The sequence below is a fragment of the Microcebus murinus genome, chromosome 6 (genome assembly GCF_040939455.1).
Source record: "Microcebus murinus isolate Inina chromosome 6, M.murinus_Inina_mat1.0, whole genome shotgun sequence".
Taxonomy (NCBI): Eukaryota; Metazoa; Chordata; class Mammalia; order Primates; family Cheirogaleidae; genus Microcebus; species Microcebus murinus.
Genome location: NC_134109.1, coordinates 111,676,835 through 111,695,708, shown reverse-complemented (window position 1 = coordinate 111,695,708; position 18,874 = coordinate 111,676,835). Strand labels below are relative to the sequence as shown.

The following is an 18,874-nucleotide window of genomic DNA, read 5'->3' as shown; positions in this document are numbered from 1 at the left end:
GGCCAAAATCTGTCCTCAAAGCAGGTTGCCCTTTTTCTCACCCCCATTCCAATCCATGCCATGTGTTGACACTTCACCTCCTAATACATCTCTTATCCTCTTATCTCCATCTCCACTGTCTCCACCCTAATCCGTACCTGGTCCTCTCTGGCATGGACTGTTGCAGTAGCCTCCCAGCTGGTATTCCCCATCCACCTGGCCCCAACCAGTCCATCCTCCCTCCTGCAGTCAGCACAGTCAAAATGCTCGCCTGGATCACCATACTGCCACTGCCACCACGCCATCCTTCTGTTTGAAACATTAAATGGTTTCTTTTGCTCTTTAAATAAAGGCTGACAACGTTAAAACACCTGATGATGGTCACAAGGCTCTGCCTGGGCTGGCTCCTGCTGACTTCCCTAGTCCTCTGTCTCTCATGCACACCTCTGCCACAGGTACCACCCAGGTAGCCTCTCAGAGGAGACTTCTTCCCTGTAGTGCAGCAGCCAGCCCCCCTTGCTGTTATCTAATTTTCATTTTCATGCCCAAACATATAGCAGAATTTTAACATGGCCCCTACCATGCTTCACCTGACTTCCTCATGAGTGAATGAATGAATAAATGGGAGAACTACCACACATTTGGAGTTCATATCTTTACTTTAAAACTTATTTCTTTGTATGCGCCTATGTCTGCACACGTGGGCTTGGGGCTGGGCAAGCCCTGGCCTCCGGCTATCTAGCCTGAATTCCAGTGGGGTGCTCTTGGGCAACTCCGTATCAATTACCAGCCATCAATAATGCATCCCTTCCGAGTGGCCCGAGAAGCCATTAGCTGGGCCTGGAGGTACAGAAGAGTGGCCTTGGAGAAAGTGGCTGGGCATGCCCAAGGGAGGTTCAGATCAGCCTGGGTGGGCGGGGCTCCCAGCCCAGCAGAGCTTGGGAGGGTTGCTTCCCGGGTCCTCAGTGACCTCTGAGACATTGCTGCCAGAGGGGTGGCTCACACCCTTCCCCCGCACAAAAAGCCACCCTATAATGAGCCAGCCTCACTTTCTCACCTTGTAAGACCATCAGTCCCATTTGAGTGTTGGGTTGTCAAGGTCCAGGGTACAAGCCAGGTCTGAGCTTGGCATTAGGGCTGGGTCCATGACCAGGGTCTGGATTAGTGCATAGCTGGCAGCAGGGCTCAGTCTTTGGCCTAGGCTTGTGGCTCAGTTATGGCTTAGTTTGAGACCACAGAGCAGAACAAAACTAAATAGTTTTATGCATTTATTTATTCAACAACATTTACTGAGTGACTTTTGTGTACCAGGCAACAAAAGAGACAAGGGCCTGCTTTTACGGAGATTATGTGCTGCTGGGGGAGAAGTGTGTGGTGCACTGGAGCCATCCCTGGCCCATGAGAGCTTACTGTGCACATTTTTCTTTTCAGTTCCCCATAGCATCTTGTTGGTGGCTCGAAGTCAGCCATGGTGGAATATTTACACCACAGAGATTAGTATACACTACAAATCAGGCCTTGCCTGTTCTTTTTGTTTTTGCCAGCACACCACTGGGGGTGAAGGAGAGGTAAACTGATACGCAGGCTGTCAAGAAAATAGTGGAGACCACAGGCAGTCATCTGATCTTTCCCAAACTCCACCCAAATACTAGACAAAAATCCTAAATGCATAAGAATTAAGAAACTGTCTCTTTAAGTCTTATCTGTCAGGACAAAGAGGATAGAGATTTCAATCAACTCTCTCACACTTAGAGACTAGATGAGAAAGTGGTCACTGATAGCAGAGTGGGCAATTTATAACTAAAGTGCTTGCAGAGGAGGATGGTGGAGGAAACGGGCTAACTCTCTCCTCGGAACCCCAAGAGTCTGGGAGGAAGGGGGTGTAGTATGCAGCTGAACATAGGAAGGGGGGGTTGGCTAAAAGTCTGCACATGCAATATTTGAAACCCCCAGGCCCACTTCCAAATCCTGCACAGCCAGGAGACCGCGCACCAAGCCTGCCAGCATCCAGAGGCTTGTGCTCTGGAGAGACTGGACCCCAGAGCTCCGTGTATGGACACTGGGCCAGGGGCTGGGGAAAGGTGCAGGGCTGAACTGGAAATAAGGATTAAGTGAAAGTCTTTCCCTATAAAGACGGAACTCTCTGCCCTATTCCCCTGCCCTGCTCCCAGTACAGAGGGAACCAGGCAGGAAGCTGAAGAACTCTCTGGAAAACCTCTATGGCCCCAGAGACACACACGTTGGGAGGTTAACACTGACACTGGGAGGTTGTCCAATGCCAGGTTGCTGCCTGGCCACCCTAGTGTTAGTCAATGCTTTTAGCTGTGTGTGTTTTACTTTCATAAAAATAAAATTAATAAAACATTAAAATAATACACAAAAATATCAGAAAGTGGTGAGTGTGGTGCGGAGAATTCAAAGAGGTCGGTGCAACTGAGTGCCTGAGGGGTTGCCTTAGGTGGGGAGCCAGGGAAGGGCCCTCTGAGGAGGAGTCACCCTGTGATCTGGGACCGAGGGGCAGCTGGAAAGTGCCCCTGAGACCAGCACACACTGGGTGTCTTTAAGGAAAACTGAGAAAGCTTGAGTCTCAGGGCAGGGAGAGCAGGACCAGATTGTGCACCTGCTTGCTAAGCCAAGGGAGAGGAGCTGGGGCCATGTCCCACGTGAGGTGGTAACCCACTGAGGTGTGTGGACAGGGCTCGATTTGCGTTTGAGAGTCCCTGTGACTCCTGTTGGGCCCCACGGCAGAGGGAAGCTCTGGCTGTCAGGGTGGGAGCTGGCAGCGGAGGTGGAGGGAAGTGGGATAGGACTTGGATGCGGGGCTGGACTTGGGGGCAGATGGGATGTTAGAGTGAGGGAAAGAGAGGAAGCAGGGAGGTGCTACGGCTTTGGGCTGCAGCCAAAGTGAGAAGAAAGCGCCTGCGAAGCAGGTTTGGAGAGAAGGCGAGGAGTCCTGTTTTGACGGAGTTGTGTTTGCAGGTCCCATAAACCAACTCCGTGGTGCCGTCACGTAGGCAGCTGGGGGGTCTGACATTCCGGGGAGGGGTCCGGCTCCAGATGTGCGTCTTAAGTAAGGGGGCAACCTCCTGGGCGGGGCGCTGGCGGCGGGCGGGGCGGGACGCGCGCCGGGACGCTGGGTGCGGGCGCAGGCCCGGACCGCCGCCCGCGAGGCGTCTGGAGGCCTTTCCACGACGCAATCCCCAGCGAAGAGTGCCCCCAAATGGAAACGTGCGCAGTGCTCACAAAGCCCTTATGAAGCAAGCCCCATTTCGCAGCTAAGGAGACCGCGGCCCGCGGCGGAGCAGGGACTGGCCCAGGCCGCAGTCAGGCCCGCACGCCCCAGGCCCGGCGCTGCCTCCCGCCCGCGCGGCGGGCAAGTGGGTGTCGCCGGGAGACAACGCCGGCGGCGCGGGCCCTGCGTCCCGCGTTCCTGTCCCCGGCGCCTAAATGGGTTCGTCTGGTCGCGCGCCCCTGGGACCGGCACGGCCGCGCCCCACCGCACTGCGCGCCCGGAGCCCGCGCTCAGGCTTTGTTGCTGGGAAAATGGGGAAGGGCCCGCAACGCGAGGCCCGCGCGGGTAGTGCGCGGGAGGTTTCTGGGGGGCGCCTTCTCGCCCGACGGCCCCGGAGGACGGTCCCCGCGGCTGACGGTCCCTTCTGCCCGCAGTTCGAGATCCGGCAGCTGCGCGCGCACCTGGCGCAGCAGGACCTGGACCTGGCGGCCGAGCGGGAGGCGGCGCTGCGGGCCCCGCACGTGCTCAGCCAGCCGCGCAGCCGCTACAAGGTGGTGGAGGCCGGCGCGTGGGACGAGGAGACGGCGGCCGGGAGCGTCGTGGAGGAGCTGCTGGCCTCGCAAGGTGAGCCCGGCGCCCACCAAGGGGGCGCCCCACGCCTCGCGCCCCAGGGCTCCAAGCAGAGGGGCTGCTGCTCGGGGTTAGCTCCGCGGCGCTGCGGCTCCTGGAAAGACCCTCAGCCTGCCGTCCCGCCCCGACAGGGCGACTTGTGCCCGGAACAATCTAGAAATGACTTGTGCCCATTTCGCGCCTCGTGCGCTTCACCCTCCCAGACCTCACAGCGCCCGGCGGAGCAGCTGTGACTCCTATTTTATGGGTGAAAAAACAGATCTGGGCAGGCCGACCAAAGGCACGTGGCTAACAAATGGCAGGCCCAGGCTTCCCTGCTGGACTGTCGCCTACCAGGGCCCAGACGCCCAGGCCAGGCCTTTCAGGCGGTAGCGAGTTGATGGGACGATGCTGTTGGTGATGTGGGCCGCGGCCGCAAGCCAGGGCGGGGACTGTGGTGGTGTTTCTCGCTTCAAGCCCCTGCCCGCCCGCCCGCCGTGCGGCCTGGCTCCGCTAGCGGTCAGGGAGGAGCAGCGCCAGCCTTCTCACAGGGCGGCTGTGCGGCCCAGAGCTTAAGAGAGTCGCGTGGGGCCGCACAGGCAGCAAATGACGGTGCTGGGCTTGGAACCTGGCTGAGGAACCCCAGTGCCCAGCTCTGTGGAGGGGATTCTTCGCCGTGGCCTGCCATGTCCCCGGCCAGGGCAGTGAGGGCAGGCCAGGCAGGCTGAGCCGGCCGGGAGGCGGAGGCCTGCGCCCCAGGCTCTGGGACTTGCGGCTTCGGTGTGCCCTTCCGTGAGGGGGCGCGGCGCCTGCGTGGCCGCCTCACAGCAGCGCGGGGCGCCCATGGGTGTGGGAGGCTCTGTGGCTGTGAGACGCCAAACAGGCTTGGGAATGAGGTGGCTGATCCTGGATCTTTTGAGAGATCTTCAGATCCTAGAATTTGGGGACTAGAAGGGACTTCAGCTGGCATGAGAACCCCATCTGTGACTCCCTGCCAAGAGTCTGTGTGGCCTCAGCTCACCTTCCTCTGGGAATGGGAGCGTGATGCGCCCGCCCTCACCCGCTCTGCCGTGAGAAAGCTGCTCCTCAGACTGCAGGGCCTGGCCGCCCGCACCCCTCCCCCGGCCGGGGCGTCCGTGCAGGGGGGCGCCCTCAGCCGAGACACCCGTTTAGAGACTGCTTTCTCCTCCAGGGACTGCCACCTGGGTTCCCACAGCCACCCTGAGGGGTGAGCTCCCCAGGTCCTTGCTGCGCGGCCACTGCCTCCCTGAGCTCTCCAGTGCCCCTCGGCAGTGACCCCAGCACCGAGTCAGTTACTGGGGAGCCGCGCCCCGGAGCGTAGTGCCGGCCCTCCCGCTCTGTCCTGCCCGCCTGGGCCCATGATGCACTCGGAAGGCCCCTCAGTGTGTGGTGGCCTTCGGCCTGAGCTCACAGCTCAGAGGCCACGTGCACTGGCGACCCCGCCTTGGGCAGTGGCTTTTGTGCCGGTGTGCAGAGCTTTACTTTCATGTGTGTTCAGCTGTGGCATGATTCCTGCCTTGGTCCAGGGTTTGGCAGGTCCCAGTTCACCACCCGTCTTCAGTTCCTCATGGTTTTGCTTCCTACATGTGTCTGAAGCATCCCCTTCTTCATCGTCATTGCTCAGCCTCAGTTGTCTCTGGACCTCACTGGCTCCTCCTCGGTTCTGTCCTCCTAGGTGCCCTCTGCCATCTCCCACTCCCTCTGCACAGGGCTCTTTCCAAAATCTTTCACGTCACTCTTTGTCTTACTGCCTTTGCTGGTTCTTGTGTCCCTCGGGAAAAAGCACAAGCCCCTTAGCATGGCGTATCAGTCTGCTAGTTATAAGGGCCCCAGTCACATTGGATTAGGGTTCCCCTGCTCCAGCATGGCTTCATCTCCACGATTACGTCCGCAACCTCCTCACTTCCAGATAAAGTCACATTCTGAGGTGCTGGGACTTCAGGCTTCAACATATGGATGGGGGCTGGGGACACAATTATTCAACCCATAGCAGGTGGCAAAAAGGACCCCTGGGCCGGGCGCTGTGGCTCACGCCTGTAATCCTAGCTCTTGGGAGGCCGAGGCGGGCGGATTGCTCAAGGTCAGGAGTTCAAAACCAGCCTGAGCGAGACCCCGTCTCTACTATAAATAGAAAGAAATTAATTGGCCAACTGATATATATATATAAAAATTAGCCGGGCATGGTGGCGCATGCCTGTAGTCCCAGCTACCCGGGAGGCTGAGGCAGAAGGATCACTGGAGCCCAGGAGTTTGAGGTTGCTGTGAGCTAGGCTGACGCCACGGCACTCACTCTAGCCCGGGCAACAAAGTGAGACTCTGTCTCAAAAAAAAAAAAAAAGGACCCCTGACAGTCCTGCCCCAGCTGCCTCCCTGGCCTCGTCTCCTCCCACCCGTCTTGCTGTCACTGCGGTGGAGCAGAGCAGCCTGTTCTGTGAGTGCTCCGGTCTCTGAGCCTTTCCTGTGCTGTCCGCTGTCCCCCGGAGCCCCCCGCAGGCTGAGCCCCCAGGTCACCACGAGCCAGGCTGAGCCCCCAGGCCTTCCCCCGCACGACCTCGGGTGACCTCCCGAAGGCCCGGTCCTGCCCCGCTGCCGTGCCATTTATGTGTGCTGCTCTCAGCGGTTCTCCCCAGGGCAAATGAGGCTCTTAAACATCACTCGTTCCTGTGTGGGTCCCTGCGGCCCTGTGTCCTGTCTCTGAGCTCAGAAGCCACCCGGCAACAGCCCTCTCCAGAAACCTGCTCTTGGCTTCCAGCTCCCCAGGCTTGTGGAATCCTCCTTCTTATTCTTTTTGGTAGTTTTTCTGGAAGGTAAGAGCAGCTTTTGCCCACTAAGCCTTGCCTCCCAAGGGTGGGAGGAGCTGGTTTACAGTCTTATGGCCCCTCCGCGATGGAGCTCGGTGAACACCAGGTGCTGCTGCTCGGCTGTTCCTGCACAAGGCCACCTGGCTCTGCCGGCAGTGCAGGGCAGCTCCACGCTGCTCGGGGGCTCGCACCTGCCCAGTGCCTTTCTTTCTGCAGCTCTGAGCCCTTGAGGCACCCCCTTCTCTCTCATCAGGGTCCTGAGCTCTAGAGATGACAGCATGGCTTTTGCTCTCAGCCAGTGACCCTGGACACCAGATGCCACATTTGGACCCATAGGGAACCGAGATCTGGGCTAGGAGGATCCACAACCAAATCAAGCCTTTAAAATAATCCCACACCCTCTAGGAGTGCTGTGAAGCTCTGAGTCCCTGCCTGTCCCTGCTGCTCCTCCTCCCTCTGTATCTGTCTCCATTGTGAGCACCTTCCAGAAGGAGAGGACAGAGGGGGCAGAAGGGAGAAAGCTGGGGCAGAGCCAAAGGCCACTCGGGAAACTCGATTAGCCGTGCTTTACCAACTAGGGTGTCATGGAGGCTGCACTGTCCACACTCACCCTCCTGGAAACTAGGGGGAAGGTGTGTCTGTCTGAACAAGGCAGGCTCGGACCTCTCATAGAGGTGCCAAACATGCATCCTGGGAGCAGCTGCAAATGTCTGTTTGGGCAGCCCTGGAGTCTCACCTGCCCTACTCCTCCGGGACATCCCCTAGTAGCGCCCAGCTCTTTCTGGGTGCCGCCTCCCCCAGCCTTTGCAGCCACCCACACACAGCACAGCATGTGACAGTCAGCCCCAAACAATTGACAGCAAGGCCCATGCTCTGGGCAGAGGACACGCATGATTCACAGCCTCGAGTGGCCCAGGCACACAGGGCTTCCCCCAGCCTGTCTCTCCCTGACCAGGAGCTGTGTCCAGGGAGGGATTTTCATGACATTAGAAATTATGGCTGAACAAGCTAGGGCTACTCTGGGCCACTCTGGAGATGAAGAAAGGGCAGCCTTTGTTGCTAACTATGACGTTCAGGCCAGTGGGGCCTCAGGCCCCCCTCTGCACAGTAGGGCACAGAAAGTCCCGGATTAACCTGCAGACAGGAGCGATGAGTCACGGAGGAGGGGCAGTGTCTGGCTGGGTTGGGGGAGGGTGGCTTCTCGGGTGGGGGTGCCAGCCCCAGCCCCATAAGGAGGAAGCTACAGTCTCAACAGTTGCCAGCGGGTCACTGACAACGCCTACTGGCTTCTGTTTAGACTTGCTCTCACACAAATCATTTTTAAAACCTGGGCTGCAAAGTTCCAGGCTTTGGGGCCTGCCAAGTTCACGGTGCCCCTGTGTAGTCATTAATACTTCTCTCTCGAATTTATTAGTCTTGAAGCTCTCCCATAACTTATGAATTACAGCCCCTGGTGGGAGTGCCATGGATTTCACCATATATCACAGGGGACCTACGTGTCCCTACACACTGCTGCAGCATCCAGAGACACTGCCACGGAAGTGCTCCTGGCCAGCCTGCTCTGCACCTTCCCTCTGCCAAGCAGCAGTGGGGGCAGGAGCTGAGCTGGCACCAGGGTTTGCCCTTGGGGAAGAAAGTGCCTGGGAGCTCTTGGAGGCAAGGCACCTCCACTGGCTTCCAGATGTGTGCCTGCCCGGGGTGCTGTAGGACTAGACCTGCGAGCCTCGTGCAAAGTAGCATTTGAAGCAACCAGAGGGTTTAGGACTCGGGTCTATGTTTCAGCCTCAACTTGGCCTTGAACAAGGTACTTCACCTCTCTGATCAGAGCTGGCTTGACTGACCTGTGTGGTCTCACAGGCTCTGAGCTTGGGCCAATGCTCTGCTGTCACCCTCTTGAAATTCTTAATACTTTTGAACAGGGGGCCTATAAATTATGTAACTGATTCTGTCCCTGAGCCCCAGTGTTCCCAAAATGAGAACAGTAGCAGAGTTCTTCACAGCAAAGGATTGGGCATTTAGTCGTATGCTCAGCTCTCATGCCTGGTATACAGTAGGTGCTCAGTGAAGATTGGTATCCTCCCTGATGAGGGCTGCCAAGCCGTGAAGCAGGAAGTTGGGCTTTGGGAACAAAAGCCCCAAACTGGGAATCAGAACCCCCAAGGGGCGTTGGGGCCTGGATCTGTCTGGGATGTGGGGTTGGGTCTCCTGGCCCCCCATCCTGGTCCGGCCCTATCGACTCCCTGCCCTCTCTCTCTGCCTCTGCCTCCTGGGCAGATCGGGGGCTCCGCCTAAGGGGCAAAACCCACATAATGAGTGTTGCTACTGCTGCACTTGAAGGGCTTTAAGAGGATTAGTCAGGTTGGGTTTGCAAAGTGCTCACACCAGGGGAAGAAAAGCACAGGGCAGCAGAGAGCAGCTGCCATGGAAACCACCAGAGACACTGGGGCCAGGGGTTCAGAGAGGTGAGGGATGGAGCCATGGCCTGGGGTAGACATGCATCATCTCAGGGAATCTTCACAGCTCACTGCAGAGTAGGTGTTTGTTATACCTGCTTTATGGGTGAGGAAGCTGAGCTCAGTATGGCTAAGGGATTTGCCTAAGACCACACAGCAGGCAGCCTGCAGAGCTGGGATCGGGCCTTTGTCTGTGCCCATTCTTTGTTCTGCCCAACCAGGGTCCCACGGCTCAGTCCCCTCAGGGGTGCTTCCTACATGTCACTAAGGCTCCGTGGGGCTGAATCAAAAACAAACCCCAGGGGCAGGGGCTTATTCATAGGTGGAAAGTGGGCAGCCCTTAAGAGGCCAGCCATGTGGCCTATTTGCAGCCACCCCTAGCTCCTAGATACCAAGCAGTCACCAGTCTCTATGGGAAGTACCCAGGAGGGAGTGAAACCACACGCTGAGCAGCACAGAGTGTCACTTCTCGGCCCTGTGGCTCCCCGGGGAGGGGGGAGCCCGGGAGGGCCCACATACCCTTGACCCACCACGGTCTGTCCGGTCTCCCCTCCTGGCACCTGGCATGTGCCAGGACCAAATACCAGGGAGACTCAGTGAGCAAATGTGGCTCCTGCCCCACAGGCTGGTGAGCCCCTCTGTGGGTGGGGACAGAATCCCAGCCCAAGGGGGCAGTTCTGGGCAAGGGTCCCCGGCCTTCACAAGACACAGCCAGCGGGCATGTCAGCGCTGCAGGCCCCACGCTCAGACTGGCTCCGCAGGGCATACTCTGAAGCCAGTGTAGGTCCAGGTCCGGAGCAGAGGGGGCAAGTACAGACTGGACAGGCTTCCTGTGGCCACCTGGGGACTTCGGCTCTGCGTCAGGCTTGTCCCGGAAGTAAGCGCTCCCATTCCCTAAGCCCACAGGCAGGACGAGAGGCCCACCCTAAGGCTGGGTGGAGGGCCGAGGCAGAGGGGTCAGTGGGCCCTCACCTGGCCACAGACTTGGTGAGGTCAGGTTGTTGGCAAGAAAGAGAGAGGCACCGAGAAGTGACAGGGTGGGCAGGAGAACCAGCCAGCATGGTGGAGGATGTGGGCAGAGGACAGAGACACTGAGCTCTGTTCTGGACACGTCGAGTCGGAGGGGCCAGAGCCCATCCAGGAGGAGTCGGGGTGGTTGGCCAGACCAGCCAGAGGCTCGGAGAGCTGTCTGGGCTGAAGGTCACCTGGCTTAGGTCTATTTATCACCAGCTTGGATGAAGGTGTGCGCATCCTCAGACACACTGTCAACACAGAGAGAGAGAGAGCTAGCGCCCTAGCCGACAGCAGTGGCATGCAGAATGCAGCAGCCTGCACCCCGGGCTGAAACCACCACGCTGACATGTGCCCAGGATCGTGGGCCTCCCAGGGGTTCCCTGAGAGGGTGGTGGCAGCCTGTCCTGGCCCTGGCTCCTGCAGAGAAGACCCAGGAGGTGTCCGTGCTGGCCACAGGCTTGAAGGCAGCAGTGAGGCCAGGTGTGAAGCACACACGGAGGACATTAGGCTGCACGAGGGACATGATCACACCTGGCAGGGGACGACCTGCCTATTATATAACGATGATCTTGCAGGGCAGCGGTGGGGGCTGAAGGAGATCGTGTGTGAAGGGCTGACCCCTTGGTCTGGAGCTTTCACAGTAAATACTGGGTCCTCCCCTCCCTCCTTTCCTCCCTCTGGTCACATGTGGAGCCCACAGTGAAGCCTTCAGGGGAAGGGAGAGGCAGAGACCAGGAGGGGAGGGGAAGGGACAGGACTCAGGAGACTTCTCAGGAGGGGTGTGAGGGCCTTTGCGAGTGTTGGAAGGTCTGCCCTGTAGCCCATGCATAGAAATGGGCCTCTCCTTGGTACCTTACACATAGTAGGCACTTCTTGATTCAATGGTGATTGGCTGTTTGACCAAGGAGAGGACAGGCTGTGCTCCCTGGAGGCAGGGACTCCTGGCTTAGTGCTCGCAGAGGGTTAGACACACTGTGACCCTCCTGAGCACACGTGAGTGGGGAGTGTCCCGGCAATGGCCAACCAGGGTTCCCCAGAGGTGTGCTGGCTCGAGGAGGGAGCCCCCGGCTCCTGTACGGATGCTGGGGGACGGTTGATGCCTCTGGCCCCTTCGCACTCCACTGCAACTCTGCCACCTCTTGGAACTTCAGAGCCATCCAGTCTGGCCACATGATGATCTGTAAGAGCCTTGCCAGCACCCTACTGGGACAGATGAGGAAACTGAGGCCCAAAGAAGGAATGCTGCCTGCTCAGGTATCCTTTGCAGGACAGTGGCAGCACTAGGACAAGAACCCAGGACCTGGGACTTTCTTATTCACCCAAACCCCCTCCTGTGAGTGGCAGTTTGGGATAAAGATTCATGGCTCTGTGGACACATTAGCTGAGCTCATGGTCCTGCTCATGGTCCTCGAGACGTGGGTCTTGAGGCCCTGCAGGTGTGGTCTCAGGACAAACTGAGATAAGGGACCAGATCCTTTCTCCTGTTGGTCCTGTGCCTCCAGCTTGCAGGAAGCAACCACCCCCGGCTTCCCAGCGTTCGCAGGGCCGTGGAGGCCGTGGAGATGCGTGTTACAGGCTTATGGAGGAGCAGGGCCTGGAGCCAGCGCGGCCCCTCCCCGAGTTCCAGCATCAGTGCACAACACGCCTGTGACCGCAGGCAGTTAAAGATCAGAAGAGGCCAAAAAAGCTTTTAAGAGCCAGGCCTCTGCGAATGCTGCCACTCAGCCCCCCAGCGTCAGGGCAGGTTGGCGTCTGCCACTCCCAGGTGTGCCCCAGAGACACTGGGTCTCAGAACACTGGGCCTGGTTGCCTGTAGACCCCGGCTCCTCAGAGAAGCCCCCGGGGGTGCAGGCTCTGGGGACAGCCCCGAAGCACCTCCCTAGACTCCCACGAGAGGCCGGCTGGCCCTGACGCCTTGCCAGCCTTCCGTGCGCCTGACCCTGCTCTGGGAATCAGACAGGCGCTGGCTCGTTCAGTCTCCATCACAGCCCGGGGAGTAGGCTTCGTTATCCCCATTTTACAGACAAGGGGACAGAGGCTCCGAGAGGGCCACTTAGCTAATAGGTGGTGCAGCCGGGGTTGGAAGTCAGGTCTGATTCCACGGCCCCCATGACCTGGCATGCTGGCAAATGAGCTGAGCGCCCTCATCCTGTCACTGTCCCAGCCATGCCATGACCCTTCCAGTCACTACCTGCCCCGTCCCTCCGTATCTCCCTCCCGCGCCTCCCACCCACCCAGGGCCTAGGCAGTCTCGGTCTCCCTGCCTAAAGTCTGGCAGTCCAAACCGCTCTCCCCACGACCTTGGAAGTGGCCTGTCCCAATCACAGCTGACCACGGTCAGGCCTTCCTGTGGCTCCTCACTGCCCTTTGGGACAAGGCCAAGCTCCTTAGGATGGTTTTTGGAGTCTCCTGCCGCCTGCCTTTCCTCCCACTCCCAAAGCGTTCTGCACATCTCCCCCCACTCCCCTCAGGGCGAGGAACAACCCATATTTCCTTAGGACCCTGTTCCCATTTTGTCCCCTTGACCGGACAGCTCTTCACCGCCCGCTCTGTCACTGTTCGAGAACCGCTGTGTGCAGGAGCCGCGCAGGCCGCCCCGTGCTGCGTGGAAGACGGCTGCTGGCACTGGCTGGCGCATCAGCCTGTGGCTGGGTGTGCAGCCCACACGTGGGATGGACGTCAAGGCTTCTGTGCCGGGGCAGTGTTTCCAGTGACCTTGAGACCCTCAGATTCACACTCAGGCCATCCCGACAGGGGCTGTTCCACACCCCTCGGCGCAGAGAAGTAAGGGGCCCTGTGCAGGTCAGGTGTCGCCAAGCAGAAGTGTCATTGGATTCCCTGGCACCCAGTGCTGTCCGGGCCCTGGGCCAGATGAGGCCTGGTCCCCAAAGGAGATCTAGAGGGCTTCTGTGACAGGTGCCTCTCTCTTCTCAGGGCCATGGGGGCAGGGACTGGAGTATTGGGGTGGAGCATGAACTTGCTATAGTCTCTGCCTCCTGGACTCACTCCCCTTCTCTGCCCACCTCCATAGAGGCCGCTGTTAAAGACGACATGAACAGCTACATCAGTCAGTACTACAATGGGCCCAGCAGTGGTAAGTCTGGGTCAGAGGCTGTTCTGCAGGTACCAGAACCTCTGTGCAGCCCCACAATACACATGACCCCAGCATCCCTAAACCCAAGGGTAGGGGCTCCTCGGCCTGGTGTCAGAGATCACGGCGTGCCTGCTTCCTGGTGCCTGTGAACCACAGCTGCAGGCAGAGCTGAAGCTGAAATGCACACACCAGCACTGGAGCTGGGACACTGGGGACCAAACCTGCAGGGCCTGCAGGCGCCCTCTGCGGTCACCCATAAAGCTGCACGTGGCACCCTGACCCAGGAAGGGGCTTGGAATCCAGAGCTCAGAGGCGGGGCCTACGGTGGCAACAGCAGCCCTGGGCTAGAGCAGGGTCGGGTGGGTCCTTGCTTGGTATTTTGTTCCCACATTTGGCAAGTCTCAGGAAAGCCTGATGGCTTTTACTTACAGGAAATATGGAATTTTAAAATAACACCTGGTCCTTCAGGGTCCTGTTTCTCCATAGCTGATGTCTCAAGCCTTGAGTTTGGATTTCACAGCCCCCAGATCCTTTCACGCTCCATTGCAAGGCTAGAGCATGATGTTGGTGACAGGTATAATGTATATGAACTTTTCCTCTCCCACAGTTTGGCCCCTAAGCTCCCTCCTCTCTTCTCCCCAAGCCTTGTCCAATCTGCTGGTTTCAAGGACCATAATGCCCAGCCCGGCCTCTGTTCCAGTCCCCTCCCCCACACCACACCCGCTGTAGTTCAGCCCCCTGGTACATCACACCTAGAGATGTCCTCTGTGTGCCCCGAGGTGCATCCTGAGAGGCCACTCAGTCTCGAGAGGACTAGGCTCTGGTCACACCAGCCCATCTAGAACTCTGAAGAACTCCTCGGACCGTGAGACCCACCATGAAACTCCTCAGACCATGAAATCCTTGTCTTAGCAAGAAATGTGCTTCCTGAGTTAGGATGGGCTAGGGCAGCCCCTGGCAAGTACCCCTGCACCTCTGTGCTTTAAACAGGGCCACCAAGCCCACGGCAGGTCGGCCGGAGGCTCAGCTTCCGGGTTTCCTGTCACTGCAGCTCCCATGGGCAGCAGCCACCATCTCTTCTGGAACATTGTTGGCTGCCAGGGCAGGGCACCAGCTGGCTCACAGAGCTTCCACCCAGAAGTGCCACAGGTCACTTCTCGTGGGTGACTGGCCAAAGCATGTCACATGTCCACACTTGAGTTCAGCAGGCGGGAAACACACAGTCCTCCCTGTGGACAGGGCGGTGGGCACTGGAAACTGGAACCAGGCCCTCCCCCAGGGTTCCCTCCACAGCCCTGTGCACCCACTGCCGCCCCCAGTTGACTCCCAAGCCTGGTCTGGTTCAGACCCACCCTCTTGGGGCTGCCAAGGTGTGGCAGAGGGTGACGTGTGACCAGGATCCCCTCCTTCTTGCAGACAGTGGTGTCCCAGAGCCAGCTGTGTGCGTGGTCACCACGGCTGCCATAGACGTCCACCAGCCCAACATCTCCTCGCACCTTTTCTCACTTGAGGTGCCCCCGAGGCTGGGTGGCACGTGTGCTAGTGCCACCTCGGAGAGCACCTCCCGCTCCACCCACAGCTCGGTCACCCGGGCGCAGAGCAACAGCAGCCGGACACTGGGCTCCTCCACGGACTGCAGCGCCACCCACGGGGAGCCTTCCTCTGAGCCCAGCCCCTCGCCCCTGCCACCGCTGCTGCCGCCCCAGCAGCAGACGGCGGAGGCCACAGTCCAGGACCTCCTGTCCTCCCTGTCAGAGGACCCCTGCCCAGCCCAGAGGGCCTTGGACCCAGCCCCCCTCGCCCAGCCCAGCCCAGCGGGCTCGGCCCAAACCAGCCCTGAGCTGGAGCACAGGGTAAGTGCGTTCGACCGGGAGAGCCAGGTGGGCTTCACTGTCTTTCAGACCAGGCCTGCCATCCACCTCCAGCCCGCTGTCCCCGTGCGAGAGGAGAAGTTCAGATCTTTGGAATCCAAAGAGCAGAAGTTGCACAGAGTCCCTGAGGCCTAGAGCCTGTGGTGGGCGGGGTGGGAGGAGGGAGACAGCCATCTCAAAGCCCTACTGGGACCCTGGAGGCCACCAAGGGCCACATGGGGGCCCAGGAGCCTGCCTGGCCTCCCTTAGGGTGCTGCCTGCCTCCAGGGAGGTGACACCGGGCCAGGAGGCCACACGCCTCAGACCTCAAAGCCCAGAGCTGGCGCCTCCCCGCACCCTGTGCAGAGGAGGGTGGTGCTTGTGGTTGCGTTTCCTTTTTAACCGTTTTTACAAAAACCAGCCAGTGGCCCAGCTTCAGCAGGGTAGAGTGTGGGGCCCGCTCAGCCTCTCCCGTTGCCTTCGTTCCCGACGCCCACCCACCCCTCGGGAGCAGCACTGTGAGCAGCCACGCAGCCGCCTTTCCCAGGAATCCTGGGCGGGCGACACTCACACCAGGCCACTGTCTGAGCCGACTTCACTGTCCTCATTCTCTCATGTCGGCATGGGCGTTTTGTCCTTTCATGACAAATCTAGTTTTCACCTTCACAGGCCCTAAGGGGATGGATCTGGGGGCAGGTTGCGGGGACAGGGGCAGCCATTTTCCAACTGTAGCTTTAATAATAAAAACCAGCTGCACCGAAACTTAGTTGGCAGAGGTTTTCCTTTGGTCGCTAGCCCAGGGGGAGTGTCCAGAGTGGCCCACTGGGGTCTCGACTGGCCTGGCGCACGCCCACCCAGGTAGCTCTGATCCCTTGCTGGCAACCCTGGGCCTTCACAGAGTAGAAGGGGCCCTGGCCCCGCAGGAAGCTCTCATGGCCTGGCTGTGCGGCCCTGGCCTGGCCGGTCCCCTCCCCAGCCTCCTGCCAAAATGGAGCTCATAATTCTGCCTTCCTCCCTGACCCAGAGCCCCATCCCACAGGGACCTGGAACCCTGCAGGCCCAGAGCTAAGGTCAGCCCCGTGCCATGGTCGGCTGTTCCTCCTGGGTGTCCAGCCCGGCCACCACCCGCCCAGTCGGGAACGGCACCATGGCCCTCCTCAGCCTCACGCGCAGCTGGGAATCCTGGCCATTCTGCCCTCCAAATCGCCCGTCCCGCCCCGTCACAGCCACACTGAGGCCCAGGCCCCTGGCGGCCTCTCTGGCCCGCTTGGCTCATCCTGCTTCCGCGCCGCTTGCCAGGCCATTGAGCCTGGTCCCCTTGCTCAGCAGCCTTCCAGGGGGTTCATGTTTGCGACCTTGTGTTTTCTTTGATATGGGGGGAGGGAAGACTTTGTGTATTTAAGGGCTCCCACTGCCTCCAGAACTTGCGTGTGGCTGACAGCCCTCTCTGCCCGCCGCGGCACTTTCCCGCCTGTCCCTGGTCCCCTCGCTGTGCGGTGTCCTGCCTGCCCCCACCAGGAGACCAGGAGTCCTCGGGGCTCCCGGGCCTCGCCTCGCCCTGACAGCGCAGCAGCCCCACGCTGGGCCCGCGCCAGCTTCCCGGCCTGCCTCCCCTGCGGTCCTCAAGAGCACCAGGATCCCAGATCCCTGCGCAGGGCTCAGGCCTGGGCACAGAGCCTCGGGAACAACACCTCAATGGAAGAAAGGGAGAGAAATGGCCATGTGCAGGCCAAGAGCACCCTCCCGAGTTGGTCAGAAGGTGTTAGAGGCAGCAGAATCCAGTTGAGGTGTGATCAGAACACCTGCCGAGCGGAGGCTCGGTGTGTAAAGGACAAGAGCAGCCGTGCTTGGGCGTCACAGCTTCTGTCACTGAGCACTCTGCGAAGGCCCCTACACACGTGGGCGCCTTCAACCTCCCAGTGGCGCTGAGAGGCCAGCGCCGCCAGCCCTGTTCTGCAGATGCAGAGCCTGCGGCTCAGAGAGGCTGGAGAAGCTCCCGAGGCCAGCCACTAATAGGGGAGGCCCTTGACGGGGCCAGACCTGCCCCGCTCCGTGCCAGGCCCTGGGCTCCCAGGCTTTAGAGCTGTTGGGAGCAGAGTGGTCACTCGGCTTTTGCCACTTGATGGGCTGCAGGGTGTTACATGGTTTGTAATCTGTGGGGCAGGGCCAGTGGGGTCAGTAACTAGTGATCTCCACCCCCCGGACTGGAAACAGCCGCCGTCCTTGCCAGGCCCAGCCTGCTGACTGCCTGGCCCTGTCCGCTGAGCTCCCGGCCCCGCTCCTGGCTGGTGCTGCCCCCTGGCAGGCAGCTGGCCAGGCCGGTGCCTGAGGGAGCTGCAAGCCCCAGTGCCGCTCAGCACGCGCGCCCACTGGGGACGGGACAGGGACAGGACAGGGAGGAAAGCAGTGGGGTAAGATGCCAGGCAAGTGGCTCCTATTCTCTGCCTCAGTTTCCCCCTCTGGAAAATGAGTCTGCAGAAGAGCTCTGCTTTTTTGTTCTGTTTTGGTCCACTTTTAAGAGAGTTGGAGTATGTCCAAATTGCTGTGAGGCGAAATCCTGCCTGAGCACTCATTGTTGCCTACATGCCGTGTCAGAACTGCCACATGAGTAGATGGTGACGGGCACGGAGGTGACAGGCATCCCTGCCTCTCCAATAGAGTCACTCTCGAGAGGTGCACACAGACAGGGGAAGCTGCTTACCTGCCTGGGGACACCTGAAGGCCTCACAGCAGAGGAAACCTTTACAGGGGATTTCAAAAGAAAAAGTATACCGGAAGCAGCCCCTCTCTTTGTTGTGTGTCTGGAAAGTGTGAGCAGGGAACTTCAGATTGCCCCCTTGACTTCAGCCAGCTGCTAACCCTTCGTGGCTCAGAAGCTGCCCGGAGCGCCAGGCGAGGGCGGCGGGCGCGGTGCGAGCAGAGGGCAGCCGTGCTGGAGGGGCCTGCTCGGGGTCAGGGAGCAGCGGGCGTGAGGAAGAGGGTGGCAGGGGCCGGGGGCAGGGGAGGTCTCCTTGAGGGGCATTCGTGCTGAAGAGAGAAGGCGCGAGGGAAGGGCTCTCCGCAGAGCCTTCTAGTAGTTGCAGAGGCATGATGGGGCGGGGCCTGTGTCCAGAGGAGCAGGAACAAGCTGCCCACGGGGACAGGATGAAGGCGGCAGGTGGCTGAGCCGCTGGGGAGACCTGCCGGGACTGGGCACCCCTTGGACATGGAATGAAGCGGACGGAGCATCAGAGGGAAGAGAGGCTGCCAAGGCCAGTCTGGGCACCTGAGACACGGTGGGACGCCAGGTGGCTGTGCCTGGCACCAAGAGACCGGACGTGGGTGGAGAGACGGTGGCTCTTTCTTCCACTCGGCGGTCCCCAGGCCTGGAGCGCAGGAGGTGGAGGTAAAAGCTCCGGCTTCCCGGCTCCCCGGGGCGCCGCAGCCCGGAGTCAGTGAGCGGGAGCCGGGCACTGAGGTCTGCGGCTCTGGCCCACGGCCCCTGCTCTCCCGTTCAGAGAGCCCACTCTGGTGGCCCAGGGGCGCGGGGCTCTCCCAGAACGGAGGAGGGTCTGGTAGCAGCCCATGTCCGGCTAGCTAACGAGAGAGGCTGAGGCAGCCCCGGCTCCACCTACCCAGCTGCGCTCCCAGCCGCCCGCTCTACCGCGGTGCCGAAACAGGGCGCCCTCCCCAGTTCTTTGAACGGGGAGGCATAGGATGACTGATGAAACGACTTGCCCAAGGGCACATAGCAGACTGGCAAACTGTAGTGGCAGAATTCAAACCCAGGTCTGGGTGGGTTGGAAGCTGTACTGGGTATGGTGACATGAGCTGACCAGAAT

General features: G+C 59.9%; 1 protein-coding gene across 1 annotated transcript in view; it reads left to right on the top strand.

Annotated features, from left to right (window-relative positions):
* TMEM266 (transmembrane protein 266) overlaps positions 1–15,788 on the top strand; it is a 70,417-nt gene extending 54,629 nt beyond the window's left edge. Inside the window, exons 8-10 of the mRNA XM_012739374.2 lie at positions 3,646–3,835; positions 13,141–13,203; positions 14,620–15,788. Coding sequence (XP_012594828.1) covers positions 3,646–3,835; positions 13,141–13,203; positions 14,620–15,209 — 843 coding nt within the window. The 3' untranslated portion in view covers positions 15,210–15,788. The remainder of the gene's footprint in view (positions 1–3,645; positions 3,836–13,140; positions 13,204–14,619) is intronic.
* The last annotated feature ends 3,086 nt before the right edge of the window (positions 15,789–18,874 follow it).